The 21,073-nt window shown below is 32.0% G+C and overlaps 1 protein-coding gene across 3 annotated transcripts; it reads left to right on the top strand.

The window, feature by feature from the left end:
- The first annotated feature begins 1,102 nt into the window (after window positions 1–1,102).
- Window positions 1,103–19,313, top strand: LOC124373999 (histone deacetylase 6-like). Of its 3 annotated transcripts, none has more exons than XM_046832303.1 (5): window positions 1,103–1,198; window positions 11,672–11,774; window positions 12,419–12,526; window positions 14,687–14,817; window positions 19,108–19,312. In XM_046832303.1, exons 3-5 carry the CDS (start codon window positions 12,500–12,502, stop codon window positions 19,172–19,174), a joined length of 225 nt encoding a protein of 74 aa, XP_046688259.1. In that variant the 5' UTR covers window positions 1,103–1,198; window positions 11,672–11,774; window positions 12,419–12,499; the 3' UTR covers window positions 19,175–19,312. The 3 variants fall into 3 exon arrangements, with proteins under 3 accessions (XP_046688259.1, XP_046688261.1, XP_046688258.1); XM_046832302.1 differs by lacking the exon at window positions 1,103–1,198 and adding an exon at window positions 1,205–1,401; XM_046832305.1 differs by lacking the exon at window positions 11,672–11,774 and having other exon boundaries at window positions 19,108–19,313.
- Window positions 19,314–21,073: the final 1,760 nt, after the last annotated feature.

Raw genomic sequence — 21,073 nt, 5'->3', positions numbered from 1 at the left:
AAAGTAAACCGAGAGCAGCGATCCCTTAACTATTGACAACAGAATCGAGGGGATGTTAAATCAGGACATGGGCACGGTCACTGCGCTGAATAAGGACTCCTTTATTATAAGGGGTTTTGTTTTATTTAGGGCATGAATATAGCCACTGCTCTGATATAGCACCCCATTTCGGACCGTCAAATCGACGCTACGAACGAGGGAGTACTATGTGCAAGGGGCGTTAAATCAGGTGCACCTTCATATAGACCCTGGCCCTTCGAATCATTTGCGTTTTATACTTTTTCAATACATCCTCTAGAGTGTAATTGGACAATGTATTCTACGGTAAATGACATAAAATCCTCTAAAAGATGTACATGGTCTCCAAAATAAATTCATTTTTTAAATGAATTTGGCCAATGGAGGAATTGAGTCAGGGTAAAACCAAAACCCAACCACGCGAAATTTCGACTTCTTCCAATTTAGCTCTGACGAGGTAGGAGTATTAACAATATACAGGCATACTCACGTTTCACATATCGGAACTTTTGATCAATGATATCGTTTGTAATAATTGAGTCTCATGAAAACTTAATATTAAAAAAACATATTCATATAATTAGTTTTTGACTTGTTATATGAAATGTTCATAAGTGTTTCAAACATTTATGATGAGATTCTATATATAAAACAGTGCATATAAATGTACGTACTAAGACATACCGTACTGGTGTTCATAAATGTATTCTAAACTAATAGCCTGCATGAGTTTGTTTTTAGTTTTAAACACAAATTTATTACTTTTGAACCACTTACAATAAGTTTATGATACTTTGGGACTAAATTAACCTTTGTTATGCATTTTTAGAATAATATATGACTATCCTTACCATTTTAAAAATGGCAGACGGAAATTTTTAACACCCTCCATAAAATGGATAAAGATATGATTTAATGTAACTTATTTTACTACATTGATTTAATTACAACAAAAAAGTTCTATAAAATTACAAAGCCAGATATAGAAAAGCGAAGCTGTATGATAAAAAACGCTAAGACATGTGTATAAGCGTATAGAAAAAGTAAATCTGAAAAGCAAATACTGACTAAAGTCAAAGTTTGAATTGACTTGACACACTGGTATAGTGAAGTAAGTGAGTCAGTGAGTCAATGCACACGAACATAAACCAAAGGGCGAAGGCTGAGTTAAGCGTGAGCGGTGAGTGTGTGGGTTAAGAGTGGAGAAATCTATTCTGCAATTCCATATTAGTTCGTAACGAGTGAATGGAGTGAGATGTTGTTATCCAATCCCAATGTTGATAGCTAGCTGTGAATTACTATTTGATGATTAGATCAAATCATTAAATACAAATAAAAATTAAGCTTATAGGTTAAGGTTACAGTCAATACAAACATCAACGAGTAAGTTGATAGTATTTTATTTACAAATACTTAAAGCTACTTTGGGACTATAAATACTAAATATTTTCAGTTACATACAAAGGAAGAGGTTAAATTAGTATGAAATAATTAATTGATTAAACGGTTCTTGTATAAAAAAACATTAGTAGCTAATTAGAAAAATAGGAAAGGATAGAGTTTTTAAGGTTTGTTCCAATTTATAACTGTTGATAGCCTATATTATATTGGTAGGCTAACACACACACACACACACATATATATATATATCTTTTCCCGACATGGTAAGTACAGTCTTTAATGATTCTATTAATTGATACATAAGTTACATTTTAAAAATCGAATATCTTATGTGCTGAAAGCAAGTTGGCTTTAGGCCTATTATTAACAAATGTTTACAGTAGACAATACAAAGGTCAGTAAAGCTATTAATGTCCAGCTTGGTATGATTTGTTGATTGTTTTAATGGAAAGTACTTTAAAAGTGTTAAGGGTAGTAATTTTTAAGAAAAAAGGTGGCCTATTTTGGTATTATCCAGAGGTCACTATGTTTGGCACAGTGTTTCTTACAGAGGACCTAAAAACTACATTATTAGAAATAACACTTTATTAGACTTGCTATGAAAATTATGATGATCGGTTCTGGTTTTCTGCCTCCCAAAAGGAAGTGATGTCAGCAAGAAGTAGGCATCTCTGTCTACCTTTTGGTATTACTAGATTTAGATTACGTTATTATAAATATGTTGCTAGTAGTGCCAATGTTATAGATAACATTTTTGAGCGCTCATGTGATCTGATCTGAATTTGGGTACTATCTTGAGGGATGTTTTACTTTTTTTTTTATTAGAAGTGCACGGTGCCGCTAACCCAAAACATCGAAAAAACATCCCTCAAAATTGTACCTAACTTATACAGGTAACTATATAGATAACTAAAAGTGTCAAGAAGTCTTATGTTTGAAATTATAAGAAAATATTTAAATTATTAAAAATTGCTGTAATGCTGAGCACCAAAAAAGCTGTACAAATTCAATCATATAGGCAGTGAATTGATTTTTTCAACAAGCCTTATCTCTTTACAATATTTCTTGCAAAATATAAACCTTAAAAATGTTAATTGATATGCTTTTTGATCACCTAGTATATATGATGACATTGATGACTAGTGCTCAAAGTTCAAAAAAGAATCATGATAGCCTAATCGTTAACAGTTTGTAAACTAATAAAGTGAATTTAGCCTGAAACTGAGTGAAAGTAAAAGTCAATAGTGTTGTTGTCTGGTATATCAGTGGTTAATTTGAAGCTAAGGATACAACAGTGTACTGCTGTAACTACCTTTGTTTTTTTTTTAATAAATTTAATTTCCAATAATTGGCCATAGTGACCTATTCATAAGTTTGACAATAATATGTCCTATAAGACTGGTGTTACAAAAATAATTAAATGAAATAAAAACAGAAATATTACAAAAATAATTCAATGTACTGACAAAAACTTTCAACAATTTAAATGAGAAATGTAATTGTATTATGAGAAAATTTAATCTAGTTTCATCTGAGGATACAGGTGCAGATTTGGTCTTAGGAGCAGTACTTCTGCAAGACTTTTAATTGATTTTATAAACCTATTTTATCATTATTTCCAAGGTTGCAAGGAATGGTATTGATCTTTTAAGATACAATTTCAAAATGTTTTACATTTCTTTTAAGAATATGCATAGTTATGCTCTTTCTAGAGCTCCTTCGGTAGATTTATTTATTTGTTATTTAGAAAATGGGTGTTTTTTGTTGATACACACTTTGATTCTCATGACTTTGAAAAGTTTCAGTTACAAAAAGTAAATCTGGTAGTGTATATTGGATATTCAGAATGTATTTAATACCACTGCTTTTGACTGCTTGGGGCACAGTCTGATCTCAAAAAAACTTTTAACCCTGGGAATTAGAGACATTTCAAACAAATGGTTTGTAAGCTATCTAAATGGAAGATCTCAAGCTGTGGAGTTACAATCTACCACATCCGGTGTCACAAGCACAGTCAGATCTAATCTGCAACCAATTACCAGAGGAGTTCCTCAGGGATCTGTGCTAGGCCCTATATTGTTCATCCTGTTTACTAACGACTTTCCGTCATTTCTCCAAAACAACAGCACTCACTGTCTAATGTATGCGGATGACACAACCCTTTTAATAAAAGATGACTCAGCAGAAGAACTTTATGTTAACTCTTTAACATCACTGCAAAATGCTCTCATGTATAGCAAAGTCAATGACCTAGCACTAAACCCCGACAAAACAACTCAAGTGCATTTCAGTAGGAAAAAAGACCAAACACCAAGTCTACCCAATATATCAGTAGGTAATCAGGTCAAGTTTTTGGGTATCACAATAGATAACAAGCTTTCATGGACAGAACAAGTAAATAACACCTGCAAAAAAATGAGCACAGGACTCTATGTAGTAAAACGAATCAAATGGATTGGAACTTTAGAAGCTGCAAAAACTGCCTATTACACTTTGGTGGAATCACATATCAGATATGGCCTGGTTGTCTGGGGCAGCTCTGCTGGAAACCTTAATAGAATACTCATCTTACAAAAGAAAGCAGTTAGGACTCTAGCTGGACTGGAACCACTTCAAAGCTGCCGACAAGCCTTCAAGTCTCTGGGTATACTAACAGTAACGGCTCTCTACATACTTGAAACAATCGAATACATGACAGACTAAACCTCCAAACCAACAGTGACATCCACACCTACCATACCCGTAATGCTTCCAGATACATATTGCCTCAACACCGCACTGCTCTTTTTGGTAAAAAACCATCATACATTGGTAGAAAACTCAAAAATATGCTCCCAGAAAACATCAGAAACCTATCAGGAAATCGACTCAAGAAAGGACTTCAAGACTACCTAGTGAAAAGACCAATATACACCCTTGAAGAGTTCCTGACAACGCCAAGCTGAGAAAGAACTGCACTAATATTGAATGACATAAAATATGTGACCATTTTTACTTGTATGACATTTTGAATTTTGTATGACACTATTACTGTACTTTATGTTCATGTAATAAAGGAAAAAAAAAAAAAAAAAAAAAAAAAAACCATGGGCAGAGTATGATAAGCAGACCTGATTTTTATCTCGCTTATTACAATCACCAGTACTTGTTAATCATCGAATAACAGAACTATCAATCAATATCAATGTATCTAAAATACTAAACTAAAGTCACATATTTAAAACTAATAGAAATAGTTTAAACAATTGTGTAATGTCATAAATACTAAAGAATCATAACCATTAACCAAACAACAAAATTAAGACAGACGACAGAAAAAATTTCATTTAAATAATAAAGGAAATGTAACAACAAAACAAAAATCTTGAAACTGAGAAAGTAAATAATCTTTAAGTGTTATTTTGTTTAGTTTTCTAAGTTAACAATCTTTTAATTTAAAAGAAGTTACTTATAGATAAAGGTTGTGTTTAGAATATGAAAATCTGTATTACAGTTGATACAGATGATTTATTTATTGTTCAGATAAATAACAATAAATAAATAATAATAATAATTGTTGTGTGTATGAGCAGAGTCAGTCATTGAGGGAAGTGCAAATCCAACATACGAGTGAAAATGCCGGAGAGCGTTCTGTTAACCGTTTAAACTCAGTTACCAGACCTCTCAAAGGGAAAACGTAAATTTTGATCCAAAAATTTCAATCAACCAATCCAAGGAAAAGTTAACTACCAATATTCAAAATTTAATAATATTGGTAAAATTGGTAAAATTAAACCCGGATATAGTAGTTCTTAATGAACATAATATTAAACTGGATGAAATTTGTCAATTAAATGTAAGTAAATATACGTTTACTTCTCATTATTGTAGGAAAAAAACCATTAGAGGGGAATTTATGGTACTATGTAAAGATGGGATTGAATGGAAACAGGTATGTTTTCCGGCATGCAATGAATTGCAAGAAGATAGACAGTTTGAATTTTGTGCAACAATGTTTAGCTGTAATAGCTTTAAGTTTATTTTAGTAGGTATTTATAGATCTCCCAGCTCTAATACACATATATTTCTAGAAAAATTGGATAAATTAATAAAATTTAATTACAAAAAAAATGTGAATATATTTTTGTATCAAATCAAATCTTTATTCACATATACATTGAGTACAGCGATTGTGTCATTTGAATTACAATTGTTAAGTTCGAATTAGGTAAAAAGTATGTACAGTAAGAGTTACAGAATTTGTCATTATTCATCTTCATTGCTGAGTTCTCCAATCCAAAAACTCCTGGACTGTGTATATTGTTTGTTCCAGCAGCCAGTCCATGAGTCTTCTCTTCAGATTCTTCTCAGGGATTCTCTTCATTTCTTCTGGCAGACAGTTGTAGAAGGCAGCTCCTCGATAAGATGGTTTCTTCTCGAATAAACAGAGATGATGGGTGTCGAGTGCGAAGTTGTGCCTATGCCTTGTGTTGTATGTGTGGGGGGTCTCCTAATCTGGCTCGGCCTATTTTTACTGCATGCATCACTGTTTCAAGAATATAGAGTGCAGTGACTGTCAAGATCCTGAGCTCCTTGAAGGCTTCTCTACATGTCTCTTGCGGTCTTAGTCCTTTCAGTGTTCTTATGGCTCTTTTCTGATTACCAATACTCTTTGGAGGTTTGAAACGTTTGTCCCACCCCAGGCCACAAAACCATATCTTAGGTGGGTTTCAAATAAAGAGTAGTAGGCTATGATGGCTGTTCTGTTATCACTGACCTGCTTTAGCCTTCGTATAGCATAGAGACCCATGTTCAGTTTTTTTACAAAGTTGGGTTACATGAGTGTCCATGAGAGATTGTTGTCAAGGACTATGCCTAGATAATTTATTCGAGTTTAGTGTTGTTAGTTCTGGAAGGCCTTGGTAGTCATTGGGAAGTGATGTGTATATCAGTTGATAGGTTTTACTTTCATTCAGGACCAGATCATTTTGAAGGCAGTACTGTTTTGCCATGTTGTATGCCACATAGGAGTTTATTTCAAGCTCTTGTCGATTTTTGGTGGCAACAAGTAGTGCTGTGTCATCAGCAAACATCACTGTCTCACAAAACTCTGAAAGGTAACTTGGAAAATCATTGGTGAGGAGTATATAAAGTACAGGGGCCAAGGACAGATCCTTGTGGCACTCCTCTTTTCATTGGGAGGGTTTTCAGATTTTACTGTGAGAAGGGTGTTGTTATCCTTGTAGATTAGCTCAACCAATTGTATCCTAGCGCTGAGATAACTTGTGAACCAGCTGGCTTCTTTTCCAATTATCCCAAGTGCCTTGAACTTTCCAATTAAACAGGTTGTGTCCAGGCAGTCGAATGCCTTGCTGAAATCGAGCATGACACTTGTTGCAACACATCCCTGGTCTAGTTTATCAATAATGTATTCAATTAGTTGTACTACTGCAGTTGTTGTTGATCTGTTCTTGATAAATCCATGTTGTCTAGAGGTCAGGAGGTTTGTGTTGCTGCAGATGTGCTATAAGTCTGTTCAATATTACTCGCTCTAGGATCTTAGAAAAATTTGATATCAGAGATATTGGTCGATAGTTAGCAGCGTCATTTATTTGGCCACTTTTGTACTTGGAATAGACTTTAGCCACTTTTAGACTGTTATAGGGAAAATTTGTTTATAAAGTTTGTCAGTGGGGTTAAAAGTTCACTTTTACAATGTTTAATTAGCTTTGAAGAAATGTCGTCCTCTCCAGCAGATGTTTTAGCTTTCATGGAGTCAATAATTGTTCCTATTTCTTCTTCAGTAGTGTTGTGGTTCTGCAAGTTAGTAACAAAGTGAGCCTGAATAACATTTGCTGGAGTAGGATTTTGATTCGGTGTTTCTATTTTTGTCAAGTGTCTTCTCTGCTATTCTGGAAAAAAATTGATTTAAAAGCATTGGCAATGCTATTGGGAGAATTGTGTAATTTCACCTTCAACAATGAAGCTTGCTGGAATTATGGTTGTGGTGTTTTTGTTTTCTTTCAGTGGGTGATATAAAACATAAATACACTTATAAATTTCTAAAGAATGTAGAAATTAAAAAAAACCCTTTTGAAAGGTCATGGGATGAATTGTTTGGTAGATTTTCCTACTAAAGTCTGTACTATAGCTCAGACCTGTATTGATCATGTTTTAAGCAATTTTCCTAAAACAGGGTGTAAAAGTTTGACAAGGGTGACAATATTTCTGACCATGACGCCCAACTTGTTGCAATAGATGGAAAATTTAGATTATAAATACAGTAAATAATGATTTAACGAAGTTTCAAAGAAAATTCAACAAGGAAAATAATCAATTATTTTTCTTAAATGTGTATCTCAAGAAAGCTGGAACAGTGTATATAATGCACCTGTCCAGGAAAAGTATGATGAATTTTTTTTCAATATTTTTTTATTATTTTGATACATGTTATCCTAAAATGAAAACTAAACAAATTAATAGAAAAGAGTCATGGACAACTGAAGATTTACTTAACATGAAAAATGAAATTTCAAAAATTTCTTCCCTCAGTAGAGAAAGTAACAGTCACACATTTAAAACAAGTTTTTAAAAGTAAAAATCAAGGAATACAACAGTCAATGTAAAGTAGAAAAACAAATGTATTTAGATTCATTGATTTCTGGCTCCTCAAATGTATGCAGGGAGACTTGGAAGATCATAAACAGTGAAATTGGTAAGAGGACTAAAAGTCATGAAAATATAGCTTTAAATATTGATGGTTTTAGTTGTTAATAATCCTAATATAGTTTTCAGAAATGTTTAACAAACTTCTACATAAATATGGTTTATTCACAAATCTTACCAAAACTAAAACTTAACTCAACTAATTCATTTGGTGAAGATCAACCAATTAAATTAAAAAAAAAAAACTTTTTTTATACCTAAAAATATTTCAGAAATAGATCTTGAAAAAATTATCATGTCTTTTTCCAAATAAATACTCAACAGGCTATGATGAGGTACCGATGCCAGTCATTAAACTTGCTAGACAGTGTCTAATTCAACCTCTTGTTCATTTAATTAACTCCATTCATCAGTGGGATTTTTCCAAAAAAATTAAAAATATCCAAGGTTAAACCTTTATTTAAAGAGGGCCTACGGGAATGTGCATCAAACTACAGACCAGTTTTCTATGATATCCTTCATTTGCTAAGGTTTATGAGTGAGCCATGTCAATCCAACTAACAAAATACTTAGAAATTAATAATCTTTTTTGATAAAGAACAACACGGTTTTTCGTCCCGGGAAATCAGTGATTAGTGCTGCTACACAAATGATAGAGTCAATTATTGATTCGGTAGATAAGGGTAAAAAAACAATAGGGGTCTTCTTAGATTTGAGTAAAGCATTTGATAGTGTAGGGCATAGTGATTTGCTTGGTGCACTACATAAATTAGGAATTAGAGGAAGGGCACTTAATTGGTTTAATACATATCTAGTGGGATAGGTTACAATTTGTAGAAATAAATTTTGTTTCAAATTTTAAACAGTTATCCTGTGTTAAATCTAACCATAAGCCTGTGAAATATGGAGTCCCACAGGGATCTATATTGGGTCCATTACTTTTTCTGTGCTACAACAGAGGTTTACCCCATACAAGTCACTTTGAGAACATTTGTTTGTACGCAGATGACATAAATTTGAAAATATCAGGAAAGTCAGTTGAAGACATAGAGACTAAGCTTATGTTAGTCTGTCGTCTTTGAACCCAATATCTAATTTCAAAAAATTTACTGTTAAACTCACTAAAAACAAAATATGTTACATTTTCAAGTGAAAAACAACTGGATAAGATTAATATATTTTTTAAATGAAGAAATGATAGAAAATGTAGATGAAAGAAAAATTTTTGGGATTAAAATTTGACAAAAACTTAAACTGGAACTCACACATAGACCAAATTTGTAGCAAAATATCTTCCGGTTTGTTTTGCATTGAAACGTATGTCAAAATTTTCTAATTTGAATACACTCAAAACAATTTACTACGGATTAATTCATTCACATATTGCCTATGGTATTATAGTATATGGTGGGTACAAATAAAGCTAATCTGAATAGAATTCTAATTTTGCAAAAGAAAGCACTTCGTATCATGTTAAAATTAAAATGGAATGATTCAGTAAAGATTCCTTTTTCAGAGCTGGGTATTCTTCATTTATGGCGAACCAGTCTTGCGGGGAGCAGACTGGCTATTCCCACTGTTTATAGCCAGTATGTTTTTTTTTTTAGCTGTGTCTGTTCATCAAAAGAAATTTTAATAATTTTGTGAGAAACGGAGACAATCATAAATATAACACAAGGTGTAAAAAATGACCTGGCTTTTTGACCAACATAAATTAAGGATGTATGAAAAAAACCATCATATTCAGGTATAAAATATTTCAATAGACTGCCTAAAGAAATTAAAACAATAGAGGACTTATATAAATTCAAAACTAAGTTGAAAACAATGATGCTGGGCAGGGCCCCTGTAAGCATTGGAGGAGTTTTTTTATTTTATTTTAATAATATACCGATAGTTTAAATATTATTTGTAATATTGTTATGTGTAGTTTGTAATACCATTTGTGTAAAATATCAATTAAAGTATAATCAAGCTGTTTTAGTATGCTAAATAGATCACAATTAAATAAATTATTATTTTTATAAATAAAATTATTGTAAAAAAAGATTATAAAAAGCCTTAGCCAACTCTTTTTTAATATACAGAAGAATTTTGTACGTGAATTTCTTAAAATGTATCTTAGAGTTTGTAGAAAGTAATGTAATGACACTATATTCTGTACGTGTTGTGCAATTGTGAATAAAGGAATTTGAATTTAGATTAATTGCTATTGGTTGATTATATCGATGTGTATAATAATTAAATACCATTTGATAATGTTGATATAAAAAACCGGGTCCGCTTATCATACTCTACCCAATACCACTTTTGGATTGTATTTTGGAAGTACATGGAGGAGAAAAATCAACCCAATCCTGCTGCAATCGTACAGAAATATCTCAAGGAAAGATGAGGGATGGTTGAGTTTGATAAGGACATGACCAACTGGTTTCAACAAGGTACTACTTTGGACCCTATACTTTTCTCTACGATGGTGGTATATGTACATGTGGCTAACAGAATGAGAGCAACTTGTGGGATATCATGTTGATTCAACATTAAGAGTATTTCTTATCACATTCACAGCATCAGATTGTAATCAAATAGCTTAGGGACTATAGATTGGAATGCACCTGAGAAAATAGAGTCTCTTGTTATAAATGAAGACACATCCAAACAGAGATAACTTTCAATATAAATGGAATGTGTTACAATTTGCAAAGATCGAGATAGTGATGATGAGGATTTTTGTAATTTATGTGGCAAATATATGTACTTGAATGTTACCGGTAATCAGCAGATTGAAGATCAGTTTAAATGGCCCCAGCACTGCAAAAAGTAATTTTAATTTATAATGACATCTGAATTTTTGTATGGTCTCCTAGTTTGGAGTTCTGGAGTCCCGCAGTTCTACACTCAACAAACAAGAAGCAATCAGAGAGATTGGTATTCAAGTCTGGCAGTCAAGTATTTGTTATTGCACGGATACTACAGTTTGAAACTTTTGGTTTGATAAGATAATGTCTTAGAAGAAGTCCGATGGACAGTATAAGGGCTGCTATTAAAAACTGAGTGGTTCCAGTCTTAAACAAGAAGTAATGAGGAAGTATTTTAGTAAATAACAGACTGATTTTACTAATAGTTTGAGCTTAGTGTTCTGTGAAGAATTTTCTCCGTCACAGTTCTTTCCAAAGATGTATATTATTGTGATCTTTATGTGTATCACAGAATATTACCCTCTTATTAAACCATGTAACAAATTTTGTTACGTTTTAATCCAAAATGCAAATTTAAACTTTTATAAATTGTGGATCTTTTTTATTGGAGACTTTGTTTAAAATGTGGTTTTAGATTTAGTCTATAAAGGAACAAGTAAAGAGCATTTAATCAAAGTTGTAACAGCTCAGATCAAAAAAGTATTTTACAAAAATATATTAAATTGTGGGATATAACATTTGTTTTATAAAAAATGCAGTATAAAAATATAAAAAGTGATGTAGACAGATAAAAACAGACTTGTGTGTATCAGAGAACGTAGAGAGTAGATGAAAGTAAACTTATTAAATATGACCTTGAATTTGTTCACAATAAACAATTTTCCATTTTATTATTTTGTTTGTTACAGATTTTATGATCAATGCAATATTAATCAATTCTACCAGCCATGAGTAAAAGTCAAAAGAAGTTTAGAAGCTCGAGTAGCGAGGAAATCTCCGAGGATTAATCAGGTGTGGTGTAGTAATAAAGATTATTGTAGCGTGCTCGAGATTGTTAACCATCAGTAATTAAATATAATGGTACTTTGGTGTTATCTGGAGACCACTATGTCCCTATCTACTATTTGTTATTAAGCTATATAAGTAGGTAAATACTTAGGTACATATTATAAATAGAAAAGATCAAGTTAACATCTACGAGTACTCACGTGACCTGAGGTTGAATTTAAATACTATCTTAATGGTTGTTTTTCTTCTTTTTTTATCCCAGATTGTCTAACTTTTCCAACATCAGATCTGGCACGTGATCTGAGGTCAGGGAAATACCAATCGGAAATGCCCCTGGTCATCAGTGCAGGTTTTGGTGGTGCCAAAGGCATCACCAAATTGAAGCTCAGATCATATAATCGAGCTTCAGTATCGTAATTGAAGCTCAGATCATGTGAACGCTCATAAATAGTAACTTTAACTTTGGTACTACTATTTTGGTAACATATTTACGTTAACCTAATCTAAAGCACTTATTTATATCAAGTAATAACAAGTTGTAAGTAGGGACAGAGTGGCCTCTGGATAATACCAAAGTACCAGTATATTTCAAGTATTAACAATTTAACAGCCAATACATTCGTATTCATTGAAACAATTTCAAACAGTTTCAGGAAGTTGCTCCGTTGGAGTCCAGAGGAAAACAGAATCAAAATCTTCAGAAGTCAAAGCCTCAGAGAAAGAACGAAATGTTCATTGAGGATGTGTATGAGAAGGTACAGTATACTTTGTCACATTTAATATTTGTCTATTGTAGTACAAAGGTAATTTGTGTCTGACATAGTGTTAGTTTTATCAGCTATAATTTCAATATCCATTATGAGTTGTAATTTATTCTCTTTCGTGCTATGTTTTATCCAGTAATTCAAGATTGAATTGTTAATTTTAATATCTTTTTTTTTGTATTTTTATTGTTTATTTTAAACAGCTGGTTCAATATTCAACCATGAAAAAAAAAACAACTGTCTCTCAACTGACAATAATATCTTATGCTTCTGGCTTGTGAAAGCATACCTTTAAAGTGGTCATGCTCACTTTGGCTCAGACGGATTTTGTTGAACAAAGTACTGTTGGAATTGTAATAAAAATTGCAAAATAATTGATATCTTGTGAATTTTTAATAATAATAAGTTTACTGGTGTTTTTTTTATTTGATTTTTAAAATGTTCAGTAGACATCAATTTGTTGCTGGTAAAGCAAATTACACAATTATGTTTTTAAGGTTTTCTAACATTTTTATTAGAACCTATGAGCAAAGTTTGGTATCTGTAGCTTTATCAGTTCTAAAGATAATTTTTTTTTTGTAAAAAATACAAAATGGGGCAAACAGCTAGACAACATTTCTCAATCTATGTTTATGACATTTTTTGTCTGAAATTATGGCTGTACATGCTCTATTATAATTGTCCCAAGTCTATTATACAATCAAGCAAATCCAAAATAATGAATTTAACAATGAAAATATCCGCTAAATATTAAAGGTAACATTGTGCTGTTTACTTACCACTCATCACTATCTCCATTATCAACAAGGCGTAGATTAATTAAAAATGTATTTTAATACAAGTGGATTGAATTATTATCTACTTGTATTATCTTGTAGGTTTGGCCTTGCAGAATACTTATAGGCCTTATGAGTTGGTGTGCGTTTATTGTTCCCTAAGTTTGTGTACTGTTGAGTGATAAGAGTTACAGTTACCTGTTCCATTTGCTACTTTTTTATTTTCTGTAATGGCTGAGGTAAATATTAATAATGTGAATGCTCATTTTTAGAGACAAGACTCACATGACTACAGGTATAACCTAAGTTTTCCGGTTCACACCGAGTAAAAACATTGTTAACACAATTAAAACCTTGCAGTACTTTGGTCTTGATGTGAAGAGCTATCTTAAGTCAACATGTTAAATTGAAAATTGGTTTAAATTTTTGGTTTCAAAAGTTAACATATTGGTTACCAATGATGTATATTGCCCGTCATCTGTTAACATCACCGTAATTACCGATGCTGGCCGCTGCTTGTCACGCCAAGTTCATAAATTTTGGAGTTTAAAAATATAGATTATTTTGGCATTTGTCTATACTTTTATATCGATAGTCTGTAAAAATACAACATGTTTGATTTTGAAGCTGGTCAACTCTCTCGAAATCGTTTGTTATTTACTGTTTTATCTGTTGATTGTTTTGATTAGTTGCTGTCTGAAATGAGGCGTTGCGGTAAAATGAAGTCGCAGTAAAATTACATCTTTTGTGTACAACTTATTGTAGAGAGTTTTAGTAACTTTGTGGAGAACATGCTCAATGAAAGTAAAAGTGAAGTGAGTGATGGTAACTTTGATGACAAAATTTTGAGTGAATGTGGCTATGAAGAAATGGCGTAATCTTAATACTTGAGAGTGAACAAGGCAAGCTAATGGACCACATAATTTGACTTTTAGTGGTGGATCCGGTATAAATCGAATTGTAGCTAGACAACTAAATACCTAAAATATAAGATAATAAACTACAATTTTGTTGTGTTATATGGTCGTTTAATATTTTTTATTGACCCTAAGCATCCACACAATGATTTCTGTTGGAAATGAAAAATTCTGTACCTGAGGGTATTTTAATTGGTAGTCAAATGGGTTAAAGAAATACTGAAAAAAAATGTTACAATTATTTCTTAAGGACTACCTGTAGTATTTTGTGTAATTGATTAACGTAGTGATAGTACGTGTATTTTTTGAGGAAAATAGGATGCAATACAATAGCATGCAGTGGATATTTATCTCAGAGGAAAACTGTCACAATACTTGACAATCACTGTAATAACATGTGATTATGTTGTCACTAAGATAGTCAGCAGCTATTAATGTCACGTTGCACCTGATTTCAGTCTCAGAGTGCGAAAGATATGATTCGAGGCAGCACAGGGCTTGTGTACGACACTCGTATGGTGAAGCACAGGTGTCTGTGGTACCCAGCTCATCTCGAGTGTCCAGACAGATTCATGAAAACATTAGACAGGTAATTTTATTTACTTCTTGTAGTGTTACTATTAAAATAGATGTATAAAGCAGTAACTTTGGTATGGTATCTTATTTGTAGCACGTTTGTTTTAGATGTCCGGTTCAACCGTTTAGTACACGGAATGTATTATCAGCCTTAATTTTGTCACTAAGAAAACAAAGATACAGTAATACTTTGTATTTTTAAGGGATGTTCTAATTTCCGAACTCTGCAAACCTTCATGTTTTAATTGAAAATATATAAGCCATACACAAATTATGTGCTGTTTTACGTAATTTATAGTCAATAATAAGATATTTGTTGATACATTGGAACATTTTTTTCGTGTGTTCTGTACAAATAATGTGAAACATAAGTATAGTTAAATACATAAAGTTGTGTGAACAAGTAACAACCTATTCCAACTGAAGTGCTGGCTCAAGTAAAAATTATCTGGAATTTTTACCATGAGTACTTTGTTAAAACTCCTACATTTTACACCCTTATTTCTTTTTTGTACCGTAGCACAATACATTTTAAAGATATAAATAATATGCCTACAAATACTTTATAGTTTTTGTTGTAAAGTGTTTACTTTTTGAATATTAAAACGATGATTAACTACTGATCAGCATTATGCAAATTGCTGATCGCAGAAACGTAATTTTGTTGTACTTTGTGTATGAAAACCCATAGGTAGGTACCTAATTAACAGATAATCGTAGTTTTGTTAATGGTATTTTACTAGCAGTTCTGTATTTATGTTCAAGTATTGCCATGAGTCCACTGCATATATTCCTGGATGGCAGTTAATCAATAGTATGCAACTTAGCGTTTGCAAAATGTGTTTTTATTGTACTTTTTGTTTTAAAACCTGTAAATAGTTAACCTAATTAAAAAAACTATCATACTTTTGTAGATAATATTTTGGTTCCAGTTAATATTTTTAATATTTATGTTCATGCAATGCCTCGAGTTTACTGCTTCTATTTGTTGGTGACTGATGATTAGTTGGTAATACGCAAATTATCCATTTCTAAAAAGTGTTTTTTATTGCTTTGTCTATGGAAAAACGTAAATAGATATCCTAATTAACAAATTACTGCGCTTTTGTAAATAATATTTAGCTTGCAGTTTCTATTTTGTATATTTATGTTTGTGCAGTGCTACAGGTCTGCTGCATCTATGCGCGGATGTCAGCTGCTCGACAGGAAGCAAACAGACTGTGTAGCAAATCACTAATTTTAGTTCACTTCACAATTTTTATAGCCATAAAAATATTCTCTCAATAAAATATAATACATTTTATACAGTATTATCAGACAGTCTCCAAAGGTTTAAAATTGGCCACTGTATTGATGATGAGTTTGTTTAAATCGTACTTAGATTAAAAATGCTATTAGGATTTGGAATTTGAGAACTGGGAATAACATTTTGTATGATTCAGAATCAGGTTCTAGATTCAAAAATTCTGGATTTTGCCATCACTAATTTATTCCATCAGTATAGAATAGTTTGTTTCTGACACAAACCTTTCAAAGAGGTAGAAGAGAAAAGAAGTAAACTGTAAAAATAATCTAAAAAAAACTTATGGTCACATGTATGGTTATTTTATCTAGAGGAACTGTTTTCCGGTTGAAGAGAGATTTATCTCAGTAAATAACTGAAAATAAATAAAAAATGAAAATTGTTATTTTAATTTCATTAAGAGAAAATCTGCCTAGTTTAGTTGATCCCAACTAAACTTACAGCCTCTAGAAGCTCTTCAGTTTCTGAAAGCTATCAAACTTATATAGAATAATTTCTATTCCATTGCATATTCATACCAATATTGGTTTAAAATACATCAAACCACAAATGTTAAGAGCAGTTTTATAGAAAATGGTTTTGTCTTAGAACGTCTATGTCAATTTTATCCATTACTATATTAGAGTCATTTAAAACTGGTAGATGAAGGTCGTTTAGATCAGGTCAACAGATCAGATGATGAATAATTCATTTGGTACAATTGATTGTAGTTTAATTATCTAAGTTTTCCTGTTCACATTACATTGAAACATTGCTTACGTAACCATTTTAATCTAGAAGAAAAGAATATTGTCTCTTAAAACTATTACGCACATTTTTTGAAAGTCGCATAAACCTGCTGTATGCACACTGCTTTATTTTTTATGTTTTTGTATAACAAATTATTTTCCCAATTTTTATTCAGTATATTGTAATGTTTATGGTACCAAAAGCCAAAAGTTAAAGAATTAAGTTGAAACTAAATAGAGGACTGTAAAGTTTATCAAATAAATGTAATAATATACTATCATATGTTTTTGTGGGTATACATTTCTTTTAATGTTAAAAAATAACTTTAAAGCCTGAAAACGACAAGAAATAATAAAAACTTTATAATGGCAATCCAAATATTTCAATTCTGCATTTAATTAGCTATATTAAAAATATTGACCGTTTATGGGCTATTTATTTATGAGTGCATAATGTTCCTAAGATACAACCCACTAAGGGATCAACATTATTTTATTCACTCGTACAATACACGACACAAAAATGAGTCTAATTTTCCAAGTTACCGTCTGGAGTTCTACAAAAAAAAAACAACATTTGCAGGAAATAAATTCTTGAAAAAGTTACCAGAAGAAATTAAAAAAGAGGACAATTGTAATATATTTAAGAAAAAGTTAAAAGCATTTTTGACAGGTTTAGCTTTGTACTCTATAGAGGAATTTGAAAAGGGTATTTTTTAATAATAACAATTGATTTTTAGATTTAGTTTTGGATGTAGTCTTTATTTTATATATTATTGAAACTTGACACTATTCTAATGTAAGAAATGTACTATATGTTTTTGAATAAAGAATATTTGACTATTGACTATTGACTATAACATATCAAAAAATTTAAACCCTAGGGGAAAGAAATACTAATTTATAATAAAAATTTGTTATGACATAAAATGAGTTCCAAACATTGATCCTATGACGTTTGTTTCATAAAATGGTACTGACACTGAGTCACAAAATCTATTTACAAATTGTTGCTAACGTTTTATATATTTTACAATAATGGTAGGCTTATAAAAAATAGGTAGGCCAAACTGCAAATATGTACGGGCAAACTCATTGGACGGCAGCCCTCTTGACAAGAAGCACAGTCAGTTCTTGATCTTTTAATATTACCCCTGTCACATTTGGTTCCCTCATTTGAACAAACCCAACAATTTTTCACCTTGTTATCAGGTAATTTGACCAACAAAGAAAAACTGTGAACATCTAAATACACCTCAGTATTTTTAACAAAAAAAGTCAGACATTAAATAGATGATAATGTTGATTATTAAATAGCCAATAAACTAAAAAAATACTATAAACACAATTAAATATATATTTCTTGAGCCAATATACCTTATTTCAAAACATTGGAATCGGTGGACAATAACTTGTTCGCCCGTACGCTTCACGTAGATTTCGGTAGACAAAAATATTGTCCGCCCCGGGTGAAAATGGTTAAATAAATTCTTTAACCCTTCCCACGCTGTAGACGGATATATTAGAATGATAGACTCTGACCTAAATGGCAACTACAGTTACATCCGATATTATAGATTATGTCTCTTGGGTTATGTTTTTTTAGTTCACAAAAGGCCTTTGAAATGCCCAGTGCACGCTTTGTGCTTATCACTGTTGCCAAGGAAGTGTTTATAAAACGATCTTCACTCTGCAGTAGGGGGAGGGGAGCAGCCCTTGTTTAAACTCTGACCACCTGCTTGTCAGTTCTGCACCTCCTACAGAGCTATAACCAAACATATCCGTGGCGTGTATTACTGCTTTATCGGTTGTCACGAGTGCACAAGTCTACTACGTATCTCATTATTATTCTTCATCGTGTGGTACTGTTGTGATTAGTTTGAAATATTTATCTTGTTTTATAAAATATAATTAAACTTTAAAACTAAATATTAAATTTTACAATGAAATTAAAATATATTTGAAACAAACAGTTTTGTAAATAGTTCTTTTTTATTTTCATCAATAAATACACTAGTTTTAAGTAAAATGCCCTGTTTTATACTTTTTTTGCTTTTACCTTTTATAATTAGTTATAATAAAATTAGCTTTGAACTTAAAGAAATAAAATTTTTACTTGTCTTGGCGTTATCTGCAAGTTAATGGATATATTAGTGGGGTGCGTAGGGTTTAAATATTTCTGCCTTGATGTGCTGGAGAGCCATCTTAGCCACCGAATGTTAGACCGAAACATTCGGTACAAATTGTGACAGTTTGTGCCGGATGTTGACAGATGTGAGGAGCTCGGACTGGTGAAGCGCTGTCAACCGGTTGATGTCAGAGAAGCTACCGAGGACTGAACTGCTGACGTGCCACACTCAGGCTCACATCGATCGGCTTAGAGAGACAAACAACAATCACGATGTGGACCAGATGGAACAGTTAGCATCTAAATTCGATGCCATCTACATTCACCCAGTAAGTATTATTTATGATTTAGTTATCTATCAATAGGATCTCGGACATTTGCCTTTGTTATATATTACAAAAAGTATAACACTATATTTTTACCCTCTTCTTTAAGTGTAAAAAGTAAAAAGTTTGGCAATGGACTGTAGGCTAACTCAAAAAAGTGATAATGTAAATAAATTAATATGTAAATCCAGACTACAGAATGAACCGAAACTATGTCACTTCACAGAAGTAAAAGGCACAAACAACAAGTCACTCAAGCACTCAAATCATCTGTCAATAATAAACTTTAAACAAAGAGTATCTATTACCATTGAATTTATTCTTAACATATATATTTTGTTCTTGGAGCCTCTTAACCCTTTCCACTCGGATTTTTTTTCACCAGTCTGCCCCCTCAGCTCGTATGTATTTTAGCATATTTTCAGTAAAAACCCATTTTTAGCAAACTGGAAGTCAATAAAGTATATAGATTATTATATTGTATAATTATTTTATTTTATTTGTAATTTATAGCATAGAGATATAAAATTTGATACTTACACTAATAATTTTATATTTTAGCACGGTATGGTATATGGTATCGTTCAAAACACTCTGCAGGATGAAGACCAGGGATTTTTTTTGAACAGGTTTTACAATAGTAAAGTGTTTCCTTTCTTCCTCCTGGCACCTTTCTATTGCTACCAAACAGCACAATCTTTTAGATTTTTTTTGTTGGATGAGCTGGGTGTTTGTTTTAGCCTTTCTTCTTTTTGTACTGATATTGAATAAGGACGACCCCGCTTCAAACTCATAGGGTTACGGACATGGCCTACAAGTTCAGTGATGAGGATTTCTCTGAAATTCCTGTGTTGAATAGTTTTTCTCCATGGTTTTTGTTCATTCGTGTTTAACAAGAAAAAGCTATTTACTATTCCCACTTCCAACATCCAGAAAAATAGCTTTCTCCACCATTTCAGAGATTTAACGGGAAAATTTGTTAGGAAGCAATATAGTGGTCTGCTTGGTCCAAGCCACCCATTTGTTATACTGACAGATAACTGTTGGCTTTTGTATGTTTATTTGATGTTCCTTGCCTCTTCATCCTAATTCAGCAATAACTTCTGAATCAGAAAGAAAAGATGTACTTGTTAACGACATATCGAGTCACTAATGAGAACGCGTTTGAAAATTGGTTAGGAAACGTGACTACAATGATAAAGCAAAATAAATCATCAGCCGACCAATCGTAGTTCAGCTGTCATTTATTAGTTCCTGAGAATGCCGTGCGATCGCAGCACAAATCGGAAACATTGTAGTCCGCCTAAAATAAAGTAAAGCTGACGTCATTGCAATGTCGGATGGCGTCCGACATACAAGTGGAACGGTAAAATAGCAATGTCGGACGAAGTCCGACACACGAGTGGAAAGGGTTAACTACTACTTGCATTATCTCACAGATTTTCATGTATGTAAATTATACAGATTATAAATTATGCCTACTATTAAATAAATTGTATTTTCTTTTTACATATTGGAATTGGAATTGTTATATATCCACAAGTATCATCTGCAAGTGATCTACCTTTTTATATTAAATTAACTTGTATACATTTGGTACATTTTCGCACTAAAATAAGTAAAATCTATCTTTATTTATTCATCTAAGTTGTAAACTAATTTACCATCTGAATTAAACTCATTTAACTAGTTAACAGTTTATATAATAGTGTATGAATATTTATACACAACAATTTATACTGTGTGAGTTAAAAGTATGGATACACCCTGCTTAGTTTTGATGG

The sequence above is a fragment of the Homalodisca vitripennis genome, unplaced genomic scaffold, assembly GCF_021130785.1.
Source record: "Homalodisca vitripennis isolate AUS2020 unplaced genomic scaffold, UT_GWSS_2.1 ScUCBcl_6919;HRSCAF=14363, whole genome shotgun sequence".
NCBI lineage: Eukaryota > Metazoa > Arthropoda > Insecta > Hemiptera > Cicadellidae > Homalodisca > Homalodisca vitripennis.
Note: the sequence above shows the minus strand (reverse complement) of the source record. Positions and strands in the feature narration are given on the sequence as shown.

Excerpts from the sequence above, each read along its gene's own strand:
- LOC124373999 (XM_046832305.1), top strand. The coding sequence starts at position 12,500 with ATGTTCATTGAGGATGTGTATGAGAAG. Across the intron at positions 12,527-14,686 it reads TTGAGGATGTGTATGAGAAG|TCTCAGAGTGCGAAAGATAT; the intron begins GTACAGTATACT and ends ACCTGATTTCAG. Across the intron at positions 14,818-19,107 it reads TTCATGAAAACATTAGACAG|ATGTGAGGAGCTCGGACTGG; the intron begins GTAATTTTATTT and ends GGATGTTGACAG.